This window comes from Strongylocentrotus purpuratus, unplaced genomic scaffold (assembly GCF_000002235.5).
Source record: "Strongylocentrotus purpuratus isolate Spur 01 unplaced genomic scaffold, Spur_5.0 spur5_scaffold_14, whole genome shotgun sequence".
NCBI classification, from domain to species: Eukaryota; Metazoa; Echinodermata; class Echinoidea; order Camarodonta; family Strongylocentrotidae; genus Strongylocentrotus; species Strongylocentrotus purpuratus.
The window spans coordinates 37,365,356-37,385,804 of record NW_022145599.1 but is presented as its reverse complement, the minus strand read 5'-3'; the positions used below and the strand labels follow the sequence as shown (position 1 = coordinate 37,385,804).

General features: G+C 34.5%; 3 protein-coding genes across 4 annotated transcripts in view; 2 read left to right on the top strand and 1 right to left on the bottom strand.

The window, feature by feature from the left end:
* Positions 1-3,599, top strand: part of LOC100892160 — a 29,897-nt gene extending 26,298 nt beyond the window's left edge. For both annotated transcript variants that reach the window (XM_030984894.1, XM_030984895.1), the window contains exon 18: positions 118-3,599. In XM_030984894.1, the coding sequence (XP_030840754.1) occupies positions 118-231 (114 nt within the window). In that variant the 3' untranslated portion in view covers positions 232-3,599. The remainder of the gene's footprint in view (positions 1-117) is intronic.
* A 122-nt stretch (positions 3,600-3,721) lies between these two features.
* LOC586403 (meiotic recombination protein DMC1/LIM15 homolog) lies at positions 3,722-15,061 on the bottom strand. Its single transcript, XM_003729866.3, has 14 exons — positions 14,950-15,061; positions 14,372-14,488; positions 13,846-13,890; positions 12,512-12,562; positions 11,810-11,905; positions 11,315-11,397; positions 10,746-10,798; positions 10,132-10,246; positions 9,448-9,539; positions 8,678-8,751; positions 8,165-8,279; positions 6,552-6,612; positions 5,389-5,505; positions 3,722-4,989 (listed from the first exon to the last, which is right to left on the bottom strand). The coding sequence occupies exons 2-14, from the start codon at positions 14,423-14,425 to the stop codon at positions 4,920-4,922; spliced, it is 1,026 nt and encodes a 341-aa protein (XP_003729914.2). The 5' UTR covers positions 14,426-14,488; positions 14,950-15,061; the 3' UTR covers positions 3,722-4,919.
* Positions 15,062-17,786: 2,725 nt separating this feature from the next.
* Positions 17,787-20,449, top strand: part of LOC577205 (retinol dehydrogenase 8) — a 6,423-nt gene continuing 3,760 nt past the window's right edge. Inside the window, exons 1-2 of the mRNA XM_777449.4 lie at positions 17,787-17,889; positions 19,981-20,243. The gene's annotated coding sequence lies outside the window, so the exon portion shown is untranslated. The remainder of the gene's footprint in view (positions 17,890-19,980; positions 20,244-20,449) is intronic.

The window sequence follows — 20,449 nt, the reverse complement described above, 5'->3', positions numbered from 1 at the left end:
ACATTTATTAGAGCTTTTAATATGTAATTGTTAACTAATTGTTTACAAGAGATACCTTTGTTTGGTTGGATCTCTTTTTCTAATCTGTATCTTATCATGTTTAATTCCTTGTCACAGAATCAAGATTCAGGCCCGATACAATTTGTGGAGCTGAAGATAGGTAGTAACCATGGGAACATGGAGTATACATGTTTGTATCGGTTTAGAGTTCATGGTGTGCTTCACAGATGATAGTGTAAACATCTAAAGCTCATTTCATCTTCCATTCTTTTCTCTCTCGTTTCATCTGGGATGTATATACAGTTTACTAAATTATTCAAACCCCTTGTGAATTTCAATGTCTTTTCTTTGGAACTCAAGAATGAAAGGTGGACTGGTTGAATTAGGGCCTTTGTTTAATAATTTTAGATGTAAGCTTTGATATGTCACATTCTTAAGAAACTAAAGTGAGATAAATCAATTTTTCACAAACTTAAAAAAAATACAAAACATTCTAGGGTATGAATAATGTATTTGTTTACTGTAGATTTATTGTAATGAAATCAGTCTTTATAGTCATGTTATGTGAAGTGTGTTCACAAGCTTGTATTTCCAGGAAGTTTGAATGATTTCACAACAGTGCATGTTCAAAGGAAGGTATCGAGTGATCTTTTCATGCAATATATGAATGGGATTTAATCCAAGAGCATAGATACAGAGCTACTTTCCACAGAATAGAATGTTCTTTGCAGACGGATTGATTAGTTCATTGTTAATGGAACTGAGTGGTTTCTTTATTAAGCTTATTGGGAATGAGAGTATTCAGAAGTCAAACCGGTTTAAAACTTGTTATTACAACTTACACAAGATGTGCTCTATGTAATAGATTTACAATTGAAAGTGTTTCACAACATACTGTTGGAAACTTACCCATAATCTTTGATTCATTCTAAAGTTGTTAACCACAATGGTTGCTGTAAGACATGTATTTAATGTTACATGCATGTGATCTACCTGCTTTCAACTACTTTTGACTCATAGTCTATCAGAGAGTTATTTAGTGTTATGAACTTACATTAGAGACTCAAACAATAAAAAAGACCTTCATTGTGATATATTTCATGAGAAAAATGTAACAGTAATCATCCTTTATAATATTCAGGTATAAACCTCAAAAAATAGTTCTTTTTCAAGCATTAACACTTCAGGCTGGTCTGCGATACTACATCTATGCAAATGATACATGTGTATATACTTGTACATATACAAGCCTACAAGGGCATCACTGTAAATAAATCTTGCAATATGTTTATTACTTGTACATAGTATTATGGAAAGAATATTTTTCCATTCTACTTGTAATGAACCAAAAATGTAAATAGCCAATTGCATTCAGTAGATTTAAGGTACCGTAGGCAGAAAACACCTCTGCATTATTAACACACCTACATGTATCTGATCACATACATGTATTTTATGAAATGTACATTGTAGTTTCTGTGAGGAAAATATTTAGTGCTGTCGCACAAAACCATATCTTGCTTCACTACATATATACAGGTATTACATTAAAAGTAAAGTAAGGAAATGTCTTATACATGTAGTATGCATCTTTAATGTTACCATATCCACAAGAATGAAAGGTTCTCTATACATTGGTTGTATCCATCAGAACATAGCCTTGCTTTGTATGAAAAGATTCAATCTTGGTCTTCTAATCCAAGAAATAGTTACCTTGATGAATTGCCAATTTGATCAAAATCATATCTCTTTGAGTATTATAATAATTTGATAACAATTATAGAGTGCAAACAATATGCTCTGTTGTAACTTCCTCCTCAAAACTCTTACAAAACAAACAGCTATTGCTAGCCATTTCCTATGAATCCATCATTAAATTTTTAACCTCCAAAAAATCCTAAGTATTTATTACGATGAATTGGTAATATCTGTATATAAATGAGCTTCCATATGGGCTTTGTAATGTTAGGAATATTTATTTCTGAACATCTGGCTGAAATAGCGACATTTGTGCAAACTGTTTATTTTTGTGTAAGATATAATAACATGAACATCATTATATTAATCAGGACTTCCTTGTGTGTCAAAACACTATATTTTCATCAAATTGACTTGTTTCGTTTTGTTTGACCAGATTTTCCGATCAAATCTTGCCTGTGCCAAAATGAATGTCTTTTGATACATTAAGTATTAATGATGTTTGGAATAGAATTAATGATTTTGAATCATATATATGTACAGATTGTAATTTATGAAACTGTAAATGCATGTTTATATTAAAATTTGTGTTGAAATATAGGATTAGTGCACGTTTATATGGATAACCTTTGCACAGTAACATTTATAATTTTCTGTGTGCTACCTTTTTGGTTGCTTATATGGTGGGTATATATGGGAAATGTAGTTTATTTGGTTCATATTTTATGTATATTTTGCACACTTAGTAGATTTTTTTTGAAATATATTATATGCAAATTAGAAAAATAGCATTTTTTTGTAAATTTAGAATAGTATTTCACATTTGCTTTGCAATAAGAAACATCATTTCCATGTTATTTTATGATTTAGGTGCAATTCTAAAAAGGAAATATTTTGGGTACCCATAGTATATAGCTTGCCATAAGTTTTTGTTGGCATATGCATTGAAATCTAGATTAATAGAGTCTGAGCATGCTTTGTAAAGTAAGTTAGAGCAGATAATTTTTAATTTTTTTTTTTTTGGTCTGTGTATTCGTTAAAATATCTTATAGCTAAAATCTGGTTCGTTTGATTAATTATTTATTTTGGGGGACTACCAAAGATAAATGTAGAAATCTATTTTAAAACTTAAACAAAACAGTATTACAAATGCTAATACTTTCCTCATGGCTTAACTTCCCTAGTAACTATTTGAACTCCAAAATCATCTTGACATCTTGTGACGTTATCCAAGTGATAATTTGCCCACTATCATTTCTTCTTCTTTATCCCATTATCATAATGATAGCATTCCTTTCATCTCACCAGCCTCTAACAACCTTTTCTTTCATTAATACATTAGCTTCACTACTAATATCATTTCATCACCCTCAATTAGGTAAACACCATCTCACAGACTTTACTCAAAAGATACTAATCGCTTGTATTCTCTTAACGTATATTAGACATTGAACTTGCTTTCAGTCACTTTCTTAAATTTTGCATGTCACTTAACCTTCATTTCTTTTCAAAACATTGTACAGCTATAATTCTTGGGGTTGGTTAGAGTAATCAGGTAGTTATAGTGATCTAACATTAGAATGCTCTCAACTTGAAATGTATTGCATCTATTTAGTTTTGAAAGGACAATCCAACTTGCCAAGGTAAACAAGTTTCTTTTATAACAGAAATGCCAGTATATCTAAGCCTTACTCTTCTACAACTTGAATAGAAGCCATCTTATTTCAAGATGTCAAATACCTGTAGGAATGTAGATTAAAGGTTAGAAAAGCTTGAATGTACTAGTGTCAGGCTAATAGTTCTTCATATCTTAGAGTAAAGGTTAACAGTTAATGGAGACTTTGAGGAATGTTGTACTGTTATAAGTAATGTATCTAATAAACTTGGAAGTTGAAGCTATAGAAATCGTGTGTATATTTGTTTAAGACAAACATGTTATCCGTGTATGTGAGGTAGGGAGTGAGGAAGAATTGAATATGAAACCATTATCAATAAACAAATAGAAGACTTAATGAATGAACAGTTGTTTGAAAAAAAGATAGGTAACAATAATTCTTTAATAGGAACAAATGTAATAACACAAGTATAATATATTTGTTTATATTAATATCTCTGTAAAAAATCTGAATACATTACATTAATACACATTTAAAAAAACGTTATATCCTGCAATGCAAATTAGTGATACATGTGTATAAATAATCAAGTTTACTTCATTTTTTACATATCCTACATCAATCTGCCTAATAATGAAAATGATGTTAATTCTATTTCTAGGATTACCTTCAGATGAAAATATAGAATCATAATAAAATGACCATTGTTTTTCTGTCAATTCAAAACCCATGAATATCTATTATATTATTACAAAGGTGAACTACATGTACACAGAGTCGGAATTTCACTTTAAGAAGATTGTAAATCCAAACAAATAGAATTTCAGGCAGCAATCTATCTATCTCTAATAACATTCATGAAAATAAATAAGTTTCACTTATATGTACATTATCAAAATCAGTATTAAAAAAAAAATCATAAAATACTTGATGAAAGACTTAACAAAAAAACTGGCTCACAATAATTTGATAAAGAAAACATTTACAACTAATGTCACTTAAAATAATACGGCAAGCAACTTAATTGCATTTCATGAATACTATACTAATCATATTAGGGTACACACAGGTGGATGCAATCACAAGTGTTTACATGAAGCCTTTGAATCAACATACTCTAAACTTCATAAGATCAATACAATTCTGGATAACATCAAGAAATACATAATATATATTTACACCACAGTATGCTATATCAGGCAAGTGCCAATGGGCTACATGAATGTGAAATAGCATGACACGAATGATTACAGTGCAGTGTATATATTTTTTCCACCAGAACATGGTAAAATTCACTAAAGAATGTAAAAGGTACTTCATGTGTGATAATTTTGTTTTCTTAAGACACCATCTGTGTGTTAAAGTATATGCCTTCTAGCTCCAAATTACTGATCCATCCATTAAGAGAATCAGAAAGTTTGAACAAGTTAAATAATGCAATAAGATTAAATAAAATCACAAATATAAGAAGAGATTAAAGATGGTTACTGATTCACAGGATTTCCTTCACCATGGGAAATCCTCATCTTTTACGCTGGATAAATATGAAACATATATGAACACGTGAATCACTGAAGTGCTTTTTGTAGAGTTGTCATTGGGAGACTATTCCTTTGCATCAATGATACCTCCGGTAGAAATAGCAAATGTAGCTTCACTCTCTGGCATGTCAGGACTATAGGAGGAAGAAAACACAATCAATAATAATACCATTGCTAGATGGAGAGTTGGCTCAATCAGAGTGAAACTGTTAACATCTATCTCAAAATGTCAATTTTTAAAGCAAATTATTTCATTCACTTTCGATGTGGATCTTATCATCAAATACTTCATACTATTTTTGCAATGCATAATCCCCCCCCCCCTCCCTCGAATATTGTTTAGAAGATGGGAAAATTTATCTAAAAGTTAACAGCTCCCTAAATATTAAATGCAAACTCAGATTGTAATAGCTTGTAAAGCATGTCGTCCAGATTATTATGTGAAACTTACTATTTAAACTGTTTTTGATCAATCCACAATTACGAGAAACCAAACTATAGATACTGTGCACTAAGATATAGATCAATGGTACCTGTCATATATCTTAGCAATCCTTGTCTCCCCTCGTCCCTTCCTTAGACTGATACGTGTGGTAGATGCATGGGCTAAGATATGACCTCCTATCGGCTTCTTAGGGTCAGCTACAAAACTGAAGGAATACAGAGGAGAGATAGATTCTTATCTACTACCAAGCCTGTCAATCTTCTAGTCAGCATAGGAAGTGATAGATGATGAAGCACAGAGATTATAATAGAATCCCTATATACTCATCAACGAGTGCATGATATGATTCTTAGGGTCAGGACAACCCAACATAGTTGTGCTTGTTTATGACTTATTTAAGAGCCTTATATAATATAGTATTTTCCAATAGTACATTATTCTTGCATTATTCTCACTAAGTGGAAGGATCCATTGCATTTTATCTATTTCTTCATTATACACACACAGTATGGAAGTACAGGACCAAGTACTAAAGATAATGGTCATAATGTCAGCTACTAATCAGTTCAATCTTTGCAGTAGTGTTTCTTAAATGACACCTCGTTCACATAATTATACAATTTAAGTGACATTTTGCCATCAAAGTTTTGGGGCTCCCAATGCTTTAAGAGGGGCTGCAATGATCTACTATAACCTTAAATGTATTATTTGCAAGTAGCTTAGTAAGGTTTTTTATGAGCCCAGGGGGGTTTTCACAAAGATCCTAAGATGAACTTATCTCTAAGTTGGACTTAACAATTATGGAAAGCCGTTAGCATCTTTGAAAATATTTTGTAAAGCTTATTTGTACTAGTGTAGAGAAGGGATTAGACCACACTGCAAGGTCACTCAACAGGTGGTTATCTCATCAAATCAGCTCTCAATTAACATAAGAAAAAGAGGATCATGGGGGACCAATGGTCACCGATTAGGCATTGTTTGTTATATAGAGGGCGCAAGTAGCTATAAGTAGTGCAGTCGGCCTTTAAAAGGCATAAGATGTTGATTCAAATCATTCATATTTTTTATTATCATGGGAGATTTCATGTTCTTGATGTGGAATTTATGAAAATTCTAAAATACTTAAATTTTTGCTTTTGGATATATTTCATTATAAGGCTTCAAATGGCTCTTCATAATTTTTAAGTCCAACTTAGAGTTAAGTTCGACTTAGAATCTTTGTGAAACACCCCCTGGTGTTTACTAGCTTACCTCATTGTAGCTCCTGGATCAGACGTCATCTGATTCGTAACAAACACTGCTACATTGTATTCTACGGTATAAAGCAATAAATAATAAATCGATGTATGAAGAAATCAATAGTGGAGGCAGGATGGCTTAGTAGTATAGAGCAGCAGTCTTGCAATAAGAAAGTTCAAGGTTCAAAACCAAGTTGATGCACTACCGCACTTTGGGAAGGCATTAATCCTCATTAGAAGACTTAAATCTGTTAGTCCCCTGGCTGCTTTCTTAGCAGTCATGTAAAACAAAAAGAAGAAAGAACCCCCCCCCCCCCCCAAAAAAAAAAAAAAAAAAAACTAGATTTGACTGCGCGCATTCGAAAGTGATGCCTCCGTCATAGAGCAATTTTACAAACCAAAACGGAAGAAATATTTCAAATTCAAGTTTGGTTGTAATCCATAACAGGTTCTCAGAATATTGTGATTATACAAGCAATTTCTCATATACATGTATGACCCTTTGATCTTTGAACTCATGACCTCAAATGCAAAATACATATATATGCATGTCTTGAGTTTGATGGTAATCCATCCATCGGTTCTAATGATAATGCAATCACAAGCTATTTTTGCATACATAATGAGCCCCATGACCTTTGACCTTGACCCCAAAATCTAATCAATTCATTGGCTCTGCAAGATACATACATAACCTAAGTTTGGCAGGAAACCATCAATCGGTTCTTGAGATAACGCGATCACAAGCTATTTTTGCATACATATTGAGCCCTGTGACCTTTGACCTCGTGACCCCAAAATTTAATCAGTTCATTGGCTCTGCAAGTTACATACATGACCAAAGTTTGGTAGGAATCCATCAGTCAGTTCTTGAGATAACGTGATCACAAGCTTTTTTTGCATACATAATGAGCCCTGTGACCTTTGACCTCGTGACCCCAAAATCTAATCAGTTCATAGGCTCGGCAAGTTACATACATGACCAAAGTTTGGTAGGAATCCATCAGTCGGTTCTTGAGATAACGCGATCACAAGCTATTTTTGCATACATAATGAGCCCCGTGACCTTTGACCTTTGACCTCGTGACCCCAAAATCTAATCAGTTCATTGGCTCTGCAAGTTAAATACATGACCAAAGTTTGGTAGGAATCCATCAGTCGGTTCTTGAGATAACGCGATCACGAGAACGGGACGTACGTATGTACGTACGTACAGACGTACGGACGGACGGACAACCCGAAAACATAATGCCTCCGGCTACTTCGTAACGGAGGCATAAAAACACACACACAAACCAAATTTTGTTTACTCCCATAATTGTGCACATAAATGTTCATGTGCAAACACATTGTAACTATGTGCATATTACTAGCTAACATGGTACAGGTTAAATACCTGAAGAAATATTGCAATTAATAGCTCTCACCAGAAGTGATTAAGACTACTATCACACGAATTGACAGATAACAAACGGTTGCTTATCAATTGTAAAGAAAAAACATACATGTATTAGCTAGTAGTGGTTGATGCTTTTTTATTAAAAACTATAAGATGAATCATACATACAATCATACAATTTCTGGTTAGTTCAACCCATACATATTTGTTAAAGCAACAATGCATACCTTCAGAGATCTTTTGTAGTTTTGAGAGCATTTGAGCCAGTTTTTGTTGTCTATCAGCCAGCTCTCCTCTTCCAGTAAAGTCTACTCTAAACAGAGCCATGATGGAATCAATGATCTGCAACAACAAGTGATTAACATCACGATGAAAAGTATGAAATGTAAATGGATAATGTAGTAGGCCCAATTGAAATCCTAACTGTGGAAACTGAAAAGGGAATTACAGAAACATTTTAATTGTGAACAAACATGCCAAATGTTTTATGTTCTTTGTACTGGATACTTCGATATACCTGAAAGCAAATTGAAAAGTATGTGGACAAGGGTATGTTATGAAGCACTTTGCTTCAAAAGTGAATGGTGCATCGTATGATCATATATGAATAGTTTGCATTTACAGTATTTTGATTCTGACACATAAATAATTGGCTGCCTGAAAGAAAGCCTCGACTGCTATGTATTGTCAACTTTATTAACAGCTTCCTAAATTGCGAGCCGTTGACATTCTGTACTTACCAGTAGTTTGAACACACCAGGTTCTTCATGAAACTTGCCTGCTGCATAGTCCAACAGCTCAAACTGATGCTCACCTTGTAACATAAACATAACAGTAATATAACACCGCCAATCTTTTTAATTTTTTTTAAAAATTACAACACACATTTCAAATTTATCTTGAGCTGTCTTGAAAGTAATAAGACAATGAGTTTAATGGATTAATCTCTGATAGTCATAAATCAGAAGGATTTTCTACATTGAGTGAAGAAAACAAATTCTATACTAATGACTTGATACTTGATACTTGATGAGGTAATCCCTGAAGCAGCTTTTCCAAGCTATACTGGGATGGGATGCGTTGTGACAGCAGGTGAAGGTGCAGACAACAAAAGGGTGTACAATTTCTATACAGTAAAACAGTGACGTGCAAGTAAAACATACCTGACCTGTCATTAGAGTTTAAAATAGGAAGAAAAAAATTCACTCATAGAACAGCTCAACCATGTAAATAAATAAATACTTTGGGAATAGTATCACTGAAGTTAAAAATATAGTAACTAAAAACGATGGATACATGCCTTTTTACATATCATAACAAAATTCTTCAAATTTTTCTTTTTTGTCATATTTTAAAAATAAGTTGCAGAATGCTTTTGAGACTCCTACATCTTAGTATAGTCGTACAAGATAATATCTTCATGCCTGATCAGCCATGTATATTAACCCCTATTCATTGACGGGAAAGAAGACTAATGGATCCAAAGAGATATTCCAAAGAGAGATCTTACTTGTATAAGCCCTTGCATATAAGACATTGTCCAACATAGCACCATGGTCGAGGTTGAACCGATCAGCAATGTCTCTTAGTCGATCAGGTCGACTGATTAAATCAAGTCAAGGTACAACTAATGGCATATAAACATGCTCCATTCTCAATCAATGGCTACATCAAGATTTACATAAAAAACTAAGGTAAATCAAAGGTGACAGTTCATCACCTGAAATCAGAGGATTCATGCTAATCTGTGTATTATTATACTTTTGAATTTCTCTCTTTTTTCCGTAAATTCCTTAAATTTTGTTTTTTACGAAATAGACCATAATTACCAATAAACTCAATTCATTTATTTTTGGCGAAATCTTTCAAAATGTGTTTCATGATATATGGATTAATTTTGCATCACAACCAAAGAATAGGTTGAAATTGTATTTAATTACATTATTATTAAAGAATTAAGATTTGTAAAAAGATGAAATTGTGATAAGCACTTTTGTAGACTGTGCAAGGATCAGGGTATATGAGAATGTTCATGATAATTCAAACAATGGATAAAGATCGAGAGACATTTTTAGACATTTAAAAAGTTAATTTAAAGTCACATGTTCATTATTCCCTAAGCAAAGTATGAACTGATGTTAACAAAGAACAGATTTATATAAGTCTAATAGGAAGGTAGGATATGTAAGGATACAATGTGTTTTCGGTATCAATGAAGATGACCTTTCCTCCTGGGTATCCATTGGATCCAGGAAGCTGTGTACATACACACAGTGTATGAGACAGCTGGGTCTTCCCTGTACGGAACTCTGTCAAACAGGTACACAAATAGGTAAGAACTTGGACTAGCTGAGTCAATATAAGTGTGGAAAGTATTATAAGCTATGATAAAGCAACACATTCAAGGAGACATTATACAAATAATACACAGCAGTCAGGGCATTAGTACGTGTACGCTTTCAACCAATCATTTGATTAGGATCTGCTTCATCATCTTATAATTATTTATGGTAACTTTCTGGTGGATATTTGCCTTTCTCTGAGTGAGAAAAACAGATAAATAGTGAGAGGCAATGAGTACAAAAGAAATGTATGGCAATGAAGATAGAGGGGAGAAGGAATGGTGAACAGAGATCGAGAGAAAGAAACAAAATCTCAAGATTTAAAAAATTGTACAGTGTAAACATGTACATGTGTAGAGAAAACTGTAAGCATTCATGCACAGGCACTTGTGTGAATACATACATGTATACATTTGAAGAAAATTACTACAAAGATATTAATTGAAAACGAAATGATCAAACCCACCTCCGAATGCCTCTGTGATAGCCATACTTTCAATGCCACCGCCAAGAAGTTTACTGTGTGTTTAATAGAGCAAAATACATGTATATAAATCCATTAGGCCTAAATCAGTGCAGCAATTGTGATATAAATTATTTTACTCCCTGAAGGCCTATACTGTTTTATAATAAAAAATTATTCATCAATAAAAGAAAATCTTTTATTCAATTTTAGAAGTTGGTTCACATAAATCTCCAAATTCTTCCACATCTTCATGAGATATCAATATTGTTTATATTCATTTCATCACATCTTTGTTATCAATTTTAGCTGAATGCGACCCGTACGTAGCTCAGTGGTAGAGCAACGGTCTCGTAAGTGGGAGGTCTCAGGTTCAAAACCAAGTCAATGCCCTAGTGCCATTTTGGGAGGCATTAATCTTCATTACCAAGTCCCTCGATCGATCAGAGAGTACTTAAAGCCATCGGTCCACTGGTTGCTAACTTACAAGCGTACACATGCTTTCTTAGCAATCAAGGTTAAACAAACCAAACAAAGCAACGTAGATGTTATTGAGAAAGAGACAAACTTACTCTAGCTCTGTGCTACCAGTAGTAATTCTGAAGACATTTCTTCTCTTTACGCTGTACTCTAGAGCAGTTGTGAAGCCATGGTCCTTAATGAAAGAGGGAAGAGACAGAAACTTATTAATAGTAGCTGATCATTTTATGAAGGAGTATTTATGATTCACAGAATATTAAGACTTTCAATGGACTGGATAAAATCTCTTCAGTTTCAGGAGTAATTTAAAAAGTGTTCAATGCTCTTGTCTTTAATAAGCATGCTTTTATTAAACTTTACAACTTAAACTTTATCCGTAAAAATCCTGCTTAAAGGATGAATAACAATTTATATCAAATAGGCCAATTTTGAAAAAAAAAATAACATTGAAATGCTCAATTTTCATGCACACTCTAAATTTTTCATTAGATTTTACAGCATCAACTTTATTGCCTGAATTTCTATCTAATTAATTGTGACAATGAATTTTGACAGATAATTCTGTAATAAACCAAGGTTGACATTACCTCCAATTTTGATGCTGCCTCTTTGATCTTTTCCATTTTAGCTTCTGATATGCCCTTGATGTCACACATCCTCTTACGCGTGGTCATTATTATACCCTGAAGAATATAGGGGAAAATATTCGTTTATACTGTATGCAAAAAGGTTACCGTTATGATATAAATTATATCACATATCCTTGTTTTTTCCATCATTTATTAATTGAATAATACTTACATAAAAAGCACATTATTATAATGATTACACATAATCTTTACTTATATCACAAAATTAATTATTTGCTATCACATATACTGTTGCAAGTGGTGTATCAGTTTGTTTAAACAAGTTTCTTAATACTTTTCTAATGCTTACATAAATGTTAGTCTCAGAATAGTAAGGATAGGGTATTTCCATAAAACAACTGGAAGGAAGCTCTCAATCCTGTTCTCCATTTGATGAATAGAATTAAAAGTTGTGTTCATCACATGTTTGTGAAACCATTATGCATGGTTTTACCAAGTTCTAGCAAAAAGAAGTAGTTCTTTCATTATTCATATTTCAGGCAGCTTGTCTTGGCCTACTGGAGCTTCCTTCAAATTCAACATCAACAATTCGACTTCTTCATTATCATACTTATGAAAGCAACATGAGAACCTTTTAAAATTTGGTATCATTGTTTTGTAGAATGTTTTGGGGTGAGAGTACTATGATAGAGAACTTGCCCTGATTGTGCATATTCCAGAACATTTCAACTTCTTGATGTCTGCCATGTTCTACAAGAAATAAATCAGAGAAATGCAGTGTAAAAACTTGAAAACAAGATGGTTAACAAAATGAGTCACATATTAAAGTACTTGAAGTGCATTCCTTGTATGTGCATGCAAAATATACTATCTGTATAATCTCTAAATTGTTCCAACCAACCTATTGCTTCATGTATAAAACCACCCAAAGGAATGTCCCAAACATATTTTAACTATGTGAAACTTTCAGTGTTGCCTAGCTGTGCCACGGTTGTAAGGCCTGTACATGTATGTCAAGTAGTTAACCCGGCCCCCCCACTCAGGTTTCGAAATGACCGCATGCGTGTTGCCAAAATGTCCGGTAAAGGGGTACTTTTCGTGCGACAAAGTCTGGCCCGAGAATTGTAAAAAAAGGGGTGTATTTGACTTTTCACCAGGAGATTTCTTTAAAAAGGGGGTGTTTTTCTTTTTTTCTCTCATCTCTTCGGAATCCTGAGAAATTATTCCGAATTTAGGGGGGTACATTGAGCATTTTTCCCGATTTAGGGGGTCTCCAAGGCAGGAAAAGCCCGCGAAAAGCCCGCGAAAGGGGGGTTCGGAAATGTTGGCAGTCCTCAGATAGGGGGTGCTTTCAAAAAGAGGGAACGAGCATATGCGTACCCTAAATAACACTGAGTGGGGGGGGGGGGGCCGGGGTAGTTAACAAGGATATACAGCTACCATTGATCTGATAACAAGTGTGATGAGGAGATGTTAAGAGAAGGTTGGAACTTGGAATGGCAAAATGTAACCTTTCCACCTCCCCTCCTCAAAAAAAAGTAAAAAGGTTATCCCCAAAAGTCCTATAAATAGACAGAGCTCAACTACTATGTATCATCCACATTATAAATCCATGTGAGAGACTGATACAAGTGATAGTCTCCAAAGTGCTGAAAATATATTCAATGGAATCAAAGTTTTTTGCCTGAGAATGATAAGAAGTGTGGCATGTCGTTAAAATATTTTTAAAAAATTGATTATAGCAAGTTCTAAAGTCTCTTTACAAAAAACGGTATGAAGATACAAATAACTCCAATTGCTCGGACACTGTCTCTGAAAAGAGGGGATGGACAACATTTATTTTGGATCAGAAAGACAAAGGGCAAGAGGATAATGAAGAATTTTGCTTCTGAAAGGGATTCACTGGAATAGGAAAACAACTTAAGAATTTATGTATGCACACACTGAATAAAGCTGATTGGCATAGAGTTGTTGCCTGCATTCTCAACACAAAATGGTACCAGAAGAATTATCAAATAAGTAATTCTACTCACGATTCCATGGTTCTGTAACATGTCAATATCTTGGAAGAATGATTCCTGTCATAAATTACAAATTGTAAGATTATCAGTTTTATCAAAAAACAAAAACAGTCATTATATTCAGTCAATATTTACGTATCATTTTGTTTTTTTGAGAACATTTATGAGTGCTAGGATCATAAACCTATATTGGAATAGCAATACTTATATATAGAGTCTATATTGGTCTTTGCATAAAAAATACAAACTAGAAATATTAAAATTGAAATCAAATTTAGTGTTTGTATAATGCATCATAACATTTAAATGAATGTAGATCTATGCATGTATTCTTTGCATCTAATAGTTAGATAAAAGATTCCTTGCAAAATTAGTCCAATTCAAAACCTAGGATTCAATCATATCTTTGTTAGAGGAAGTCTAATAACTAGCTGATGGTCATTAAACATTACTTTATGCAATTTTTCACAATTCATTATTACTGAGTGACCAAGGAGTCCTACATGTATTTGGAATCTTATCTCTAGAGCTAGCTTACCTCATCATCTTCCAGGGTACCATCAATGGTTTCATCAACAACTTGGTCCTGCATGATGCACAGGTCTGTCTGCACTGCTGTAGACTTTTTGGAGTAATGATGCACAGTGTATCAATCCTGTGCAAAAGAGAGAGAGAGAGAGAGAGAGAGAGAGAGAGAGAGACCAAAGCAAAATGTACACACAGTTACAACTACAAGAACAATTAGATCTACAACTTACAGTTAGGCCTAAGTACAGATAGTACAGGCTAGTACAGTTATTTGCTTGCCTTGCCCTTGGCTTTCTTGACTGACTTTTTACAAATTATTTGGCACACCTAACATTAGAGATAACTAAATGATACATCATTAGGTCTACGTTAGAGAAGCAGTCTCAGGGCTCCCCATCACACAGCTGGCTAGCTGCGGCAGGACCCCTCCAGCTCTAGCGCAGCACGCGTACCGTTCAGATACGGTAGAGTACCATACCGCCTACCGCCGGTACGGTACTCTTTTTAATCAAAAGTCTTAGTGGAGTGGTCTACGGTAGATATGAACCGTGTCTAACTGTTAAAAGGCCAATAGAAGTTGCAACTCACCTATATACTCAGACGTTCTTGATTGAAGCTTGAAGTAAGAAATCAAGACAAGAATAAATACAACAAAATTAGGTCTAAAAAAAGTTCTGAATCCGAAATAATCTGTGTACCGCCGGTAAATAATGTATGCAAGATGTGCGCGCCGATCAATTTTGATCGCGATCGATAGCATGAATAATAAGTAAAAGCGCTGTGCTGCATTTTGCATATTATATCGCATACAAGTCGCACCGACAAAAAAAAAGCGCGCAATCGGATATACCAAGCCGCGATACCGTACCTTACCGTGCATGATGGTATTGCACATAATCTCCGGCCGCCTGGCTCTCCCCCCCCCCCTCCCCTCCCCTCCCGGAACCTCCAAAAATGACGTGCGAGTGAGCAAACAACAAAGGACAGCTAGGTTAACATATTCATGTTTAACCCTCTAAAACGATAAACAATACAATTGATATTATTCAAGGGTAAAGTGTGTGCCAGGTATTTTGTGTGTGTGCGTGTGGATGTAGCTAATAATGAATGGCGACAATGATTTTGTTAACTTATCATATGCATACTAGGTCGAATCATTATATTCGATCCAACTTCGATCTTGTTACTGACGTACATGAGTTTTGCACCATTCAGTACAAACCTAGTAGGCCTAGTCCCAGTGGGTCACTCTACACAAAATGCCACCCGCCCGTGTCCATCAATGATCTGAAATGGACCCTAATGGCGTATCGCACTTTTTCTGAAATGACCCTTTTTAAAGAAAACGTTGAAACCTGTGCTACTGAAAAGGTACCCTTTTTTTGGTTTTAGTGCGATCAGTGCTTGAAAAACACCAAGATGAAAAGAAGTTTTTAGCGGGAGCCTGGTAGACAGGGAGAGAGAGAGCCGGAGAAAAAAAAAACACTTTAAAAGCAAAGTACAAAGTCGATTTTTACCCCACAATTATTTTTAGCCCCGCTCTTACTCTCTTTCCTTATAACTCTAGATTGATTTTCTATCCAGTTTGGTATGAAAGGGGTATTCATTCCATTTTTCAATTACATAATGGTTTTGGTAACCCCAAAACATTTGAAGACCTCGTAATTGAGTTTGACATTCCTATTAGAGACCAAAGAAAATATGACTCCCTCATGAATGGCATATTTTTGGAGTGGTTTGATAATTCTCTTAATGTGGATGAGAATATATTTAATCAAATTTTTAAAGATCTATTAAGTCAAAAGAAAATGTCTAAGTATACATACAATATTTTGCTAAAGAAATATAGTGTACTAATGCCAAAAGGGAGAATAAATGGGAGGAACACTTTGGCCATCAACCCAAAGAGAAGGATTGGTCGATTATTCATACGAGTAACTTTTGTTGCACAATTGAGACTCAGTTAAGGAGTTTTTATTTCAAAATTTTCCATAATGCTATTGGTTTTAATGCATTTTTGTTCAAGATTGGGAGAAAGGAGTCTGCTAATTGTTATTTTTGTTCAGATTTTCCAGAAACTTTAGATCACTTGTTTTGTGACTGTAGGAGAGTTGTACCACTGTGGGAAAAATTGGTGGATAAGATTAACACTGGCACTGATCACAGTTATAATCTGACTCTGTCAAAATTTAATTTTTTGTTTGGGATACAGTCAAGGGACAAATACGCCTCTTGTATAAATTTTCTCTGTTTATGTTTAAAATATTACATTTACTCATGTAGGTTTCAGGGAAAAGAACTTATTTTCGAAGCATTTGTTTCAATGGTAAAGTTCAAACAAAAAATAGAATATAAAATTGCCCAAAAGAAAAATAAGTTACAAGTCCATTTTAAGAAATGGTCTATCAAGTTTAACTGAAATTTAGGAGTAGTCTTGCAAAGCTCTGTTGTCATAAACATCTTCATTGGCTTTTTGAAATGTAAACTTGCCCTCTGGGAAAGTATGTGAGTGTGAGTGTGTGTGTGTGTGTGTGTGTGTGCGTGTGTGCGTGTTTATGGGTGCATGAGTGCGTGCCTGTTTTGTAGTTTTAAGATGATATTATATTTTATATTGCTGCTTTTACTCTGTTAATTTTTCAGAAAAAACAATAAAAACAGAAAGAAAGAAAAAAAAAAAAAAAACTCTAGATTGATGCGTGTGAACTATCCAAGGAGGGGTGAAGCGGAATTCACTGGTTTTAATTTAAAGTTTCTCTCTGTCACCCTCCTTTTGCATCTCTCTCTCTCTCTCTCTCTCTCTTTCTCTTTTATTTTTTTCTTTGTCTTTATTTTAAATTTTTTATTGTGCAATTGAGAAGAATAGCCACTTCAGGTATATTGTTGGGGGCTAGTAACACCATTCCTGCATGTAGAAGAATCCCAAGAAGACTTACATTATCAAATTGATTTGCTGAAGCTCAGGTGATGTTTTGTTTAATTAATCTATTGAAAACAAAGGCAACAAAACATTTCTTATGATACATTATCATGTGTTTCTCGCTCTTTTCTCTCTTTTTCTCTCTCTCTCTCTCTTTCTTTCTCTTTCTCTCACCTCTCTTCTCTTCTTCTTCTTATTTGTTTTGTATTTTCTAATGCTTGATCTGTTATTTCATCTCATCACTCTCTCTCTCTCTCTCTCTCTGTCTCCCTCGCTCTGTTATGTAAATTCCTCTATCTAATTACCCCTTAATAATTGAGAGGTAAATAATAAGAAACAGTTACTCGGCAAAAATTGCACATCAAATTGAAATTCAAAGTTGCCAATATCAAAATCATTTTTTGCAGAATCATTGTTTGTGCCATCCGTCAAGCATCGCTCTTTGCCAGCCCTGGATGTCCGTTTGTTTGTATAGCGCGTTCGTATCACAGTCACTGACAAATTGACCTCCACCCTGCACCACACCACACCTCCCCATATCAAACCTTCATTGTGACCTCACCTTCCTACAGACTAGACGTATAGCTTGGTATATCACACATCATCGTCAGGTATGTATTACTGTCTCTTTTATACGACTGATGTGACTTAATATTATTGACGTGTGTTTCTATATCACTTGGCCTAATCTTGTTATGACATCAAATGTCCCTACCTCTTCTCTTCCATTCATGATTCCGTGGTGAAAAAGCGCTCTTTAGTTATGCTTAATTCATTCACAGTTCTGCATGTAAAAAAGAAATAAGAATATTACATCACTTGTTGCTATGTTCGACAGGCGTCAGTCTCCATTGAAGTGTATTACGTAGTGGGTGTTACGAAACGTGTAGATCGGTACTATATATATATTTCCAATCACCATTCTTACCTGTAACGATAATGCAGGAATCTCGAGTTAAATGTAGGTGAAAGGTTGCCTCAAGCATACTGAGTACAGTGAGGGTCATGCGTATGAATGTAGGTCGAGGTTCGCATGACTGTGCGTGCTGCTAGATCCGTATTGTACAACAATCATACTCACGAATGGAACTATATCGAACATAAATGTAGCTCATAAAAATGTGCATCAAATATATTTTCCGATAATAAGTAAACGTATGGAATATCAACATGTAGTTGGGACTACATGAAAGGTGAATGCCTATAAAAAAGCCTTCATATCTCTCGAAATACGATTATCTTTGTGTTCGTAAAATATTTGAAAAAAAGTAAATATACAAATTCAAATGCACCTGTATTGCATGGCAGATAACCTTTCGAAAGGAATCGGTCAGGAGTGGTGAGGATTAAAACAGAGAAAATGTTTTAAAATGAGACAGAGATTGATACATAGATATAATATATTTCCGGATAGGGAGATATTTAGATAGATATATAGATAGGTATAGTTAGAGAGAGAGAGAGGGAGAAATATATAGAGAGAGAAAAAAAAGAGAGAGAGAGAGAGGGGGAGGGAGATATAGAGAGAACGATTGAGAATTAGAGGTAAGAGATGAAGAAGAAGAAGAAAAATGACCAATCCTTTCAGGCAGTCTGATAACACTTATAAATGGACATTGAACCCTGTCCATGCAGCGTTATCGATACGAACCCTGTATACTGGTAAAGTCCAATCATTAAATGCTTCTTTTATCATAATGGATTAAAGCTTGATAAACACGAGAATCAAACATCCTATTTGTCAGATAATTAGTCGTGCATGGTATTAGACTATGACTGTAAGACTTGTCTCGGTATGTATAACTGTAATACTGTATCATGGTGACTCCTTCCTATCCATATTTCTCTACCTTATATCGATGCCTTTGGATGGCAGTATCTTCATGAAAAATACTGTTATTGTAATACCTCAGTCATATCGCAGAACCGACACCACACCGAATCTTAATCGACCAATTATTTGTCCATTCGTCGTAATATAATTGTTTGTTCGGTCTGTTGTCTGTTTGGTGTCGGCTTCGTTGGTGTGCCCGCGGTATCAATGTGACGCAATACTAGCCTTTAAATGAGTGTAGTGATCAGCTCAGGTGCTGCTTCATGTCCGTCCGGGACACAAAATTATCACATCTCCTAAAAAAGGTATAGCTTGCACTGAAATTCTAAAAACCTTATTAAGAAGTAAACTTACTTGACTTACATTTTGCAGTTCGAAGAAATTGTCAATGTCAGTTAGTTCAGACAGAAACGACACAAAAAAGTAGCAAATAGTCGAGAGTCCATTTCCATCCGTCTGTCTCTGACACTGAACATTAATGAATTCTATTTCTCGTAGGTAACTATATGGCAATCAAAGTTTATTTGAACCGTTTCACAATGAAACTTAAAAAGCTCTGTACAACCATTATTTGATATCTCCAGGCCTTCAAACTTTAAAAATATGTATTAAAAAAATATAATTATTGTTACATAAAGATATATGATAATAAATAATGTTCGTCCATGACAATCGATCAGGATCATGACAGTTTGTCTAACGCTGTTTTAAACGCTGTTTTTTTTTTCTCCCTGAATAGATCATGAATATCTTACCAAAAGGCAATAATTAACTGTCTTTGACAAGAATCTCGGTGGATAACCGAAACCACTAATCCATACCTCATTATTGATAGCTTATTTTCATCTGTCTATACTATTCTTTATAGACATGGCTCCCCTCATCACCCTGATCACTGGATGCTCCACGGGCATCGGTCTTACCACAGCCGTCAAGATGGCCAAAGACGCGAAGAAATACATTGTATACGCCACCATGAGGAATCTGGCTAAGAAAGGAGACCTTGAGCAGGCTGCAGGCAGCGCCCTCAACGATACCCTATTTGTTCGGCAGTTAGATATCACTGAAGAGGAGTCGATTGTGGCTATTGTTAAACAAATAAAAGAAAACACGGCAAGATCGATATTTTGGGTAAGCCTTTTTTTCGCCTAATAATAGACTTCTTAAATGTTATATTATAATACTTGTCTCTTTTTGTAATGTATGGATCGATGAAGCTAAAATGAAAGATTCTAAGAAATCAGTTTATCAATTTTTTCCATTACACCAGGAGGAAAAACAATCAACATCGACAGATAAGGGGATGGGAAATACATAAAGGAGGACAGTTCTGACAA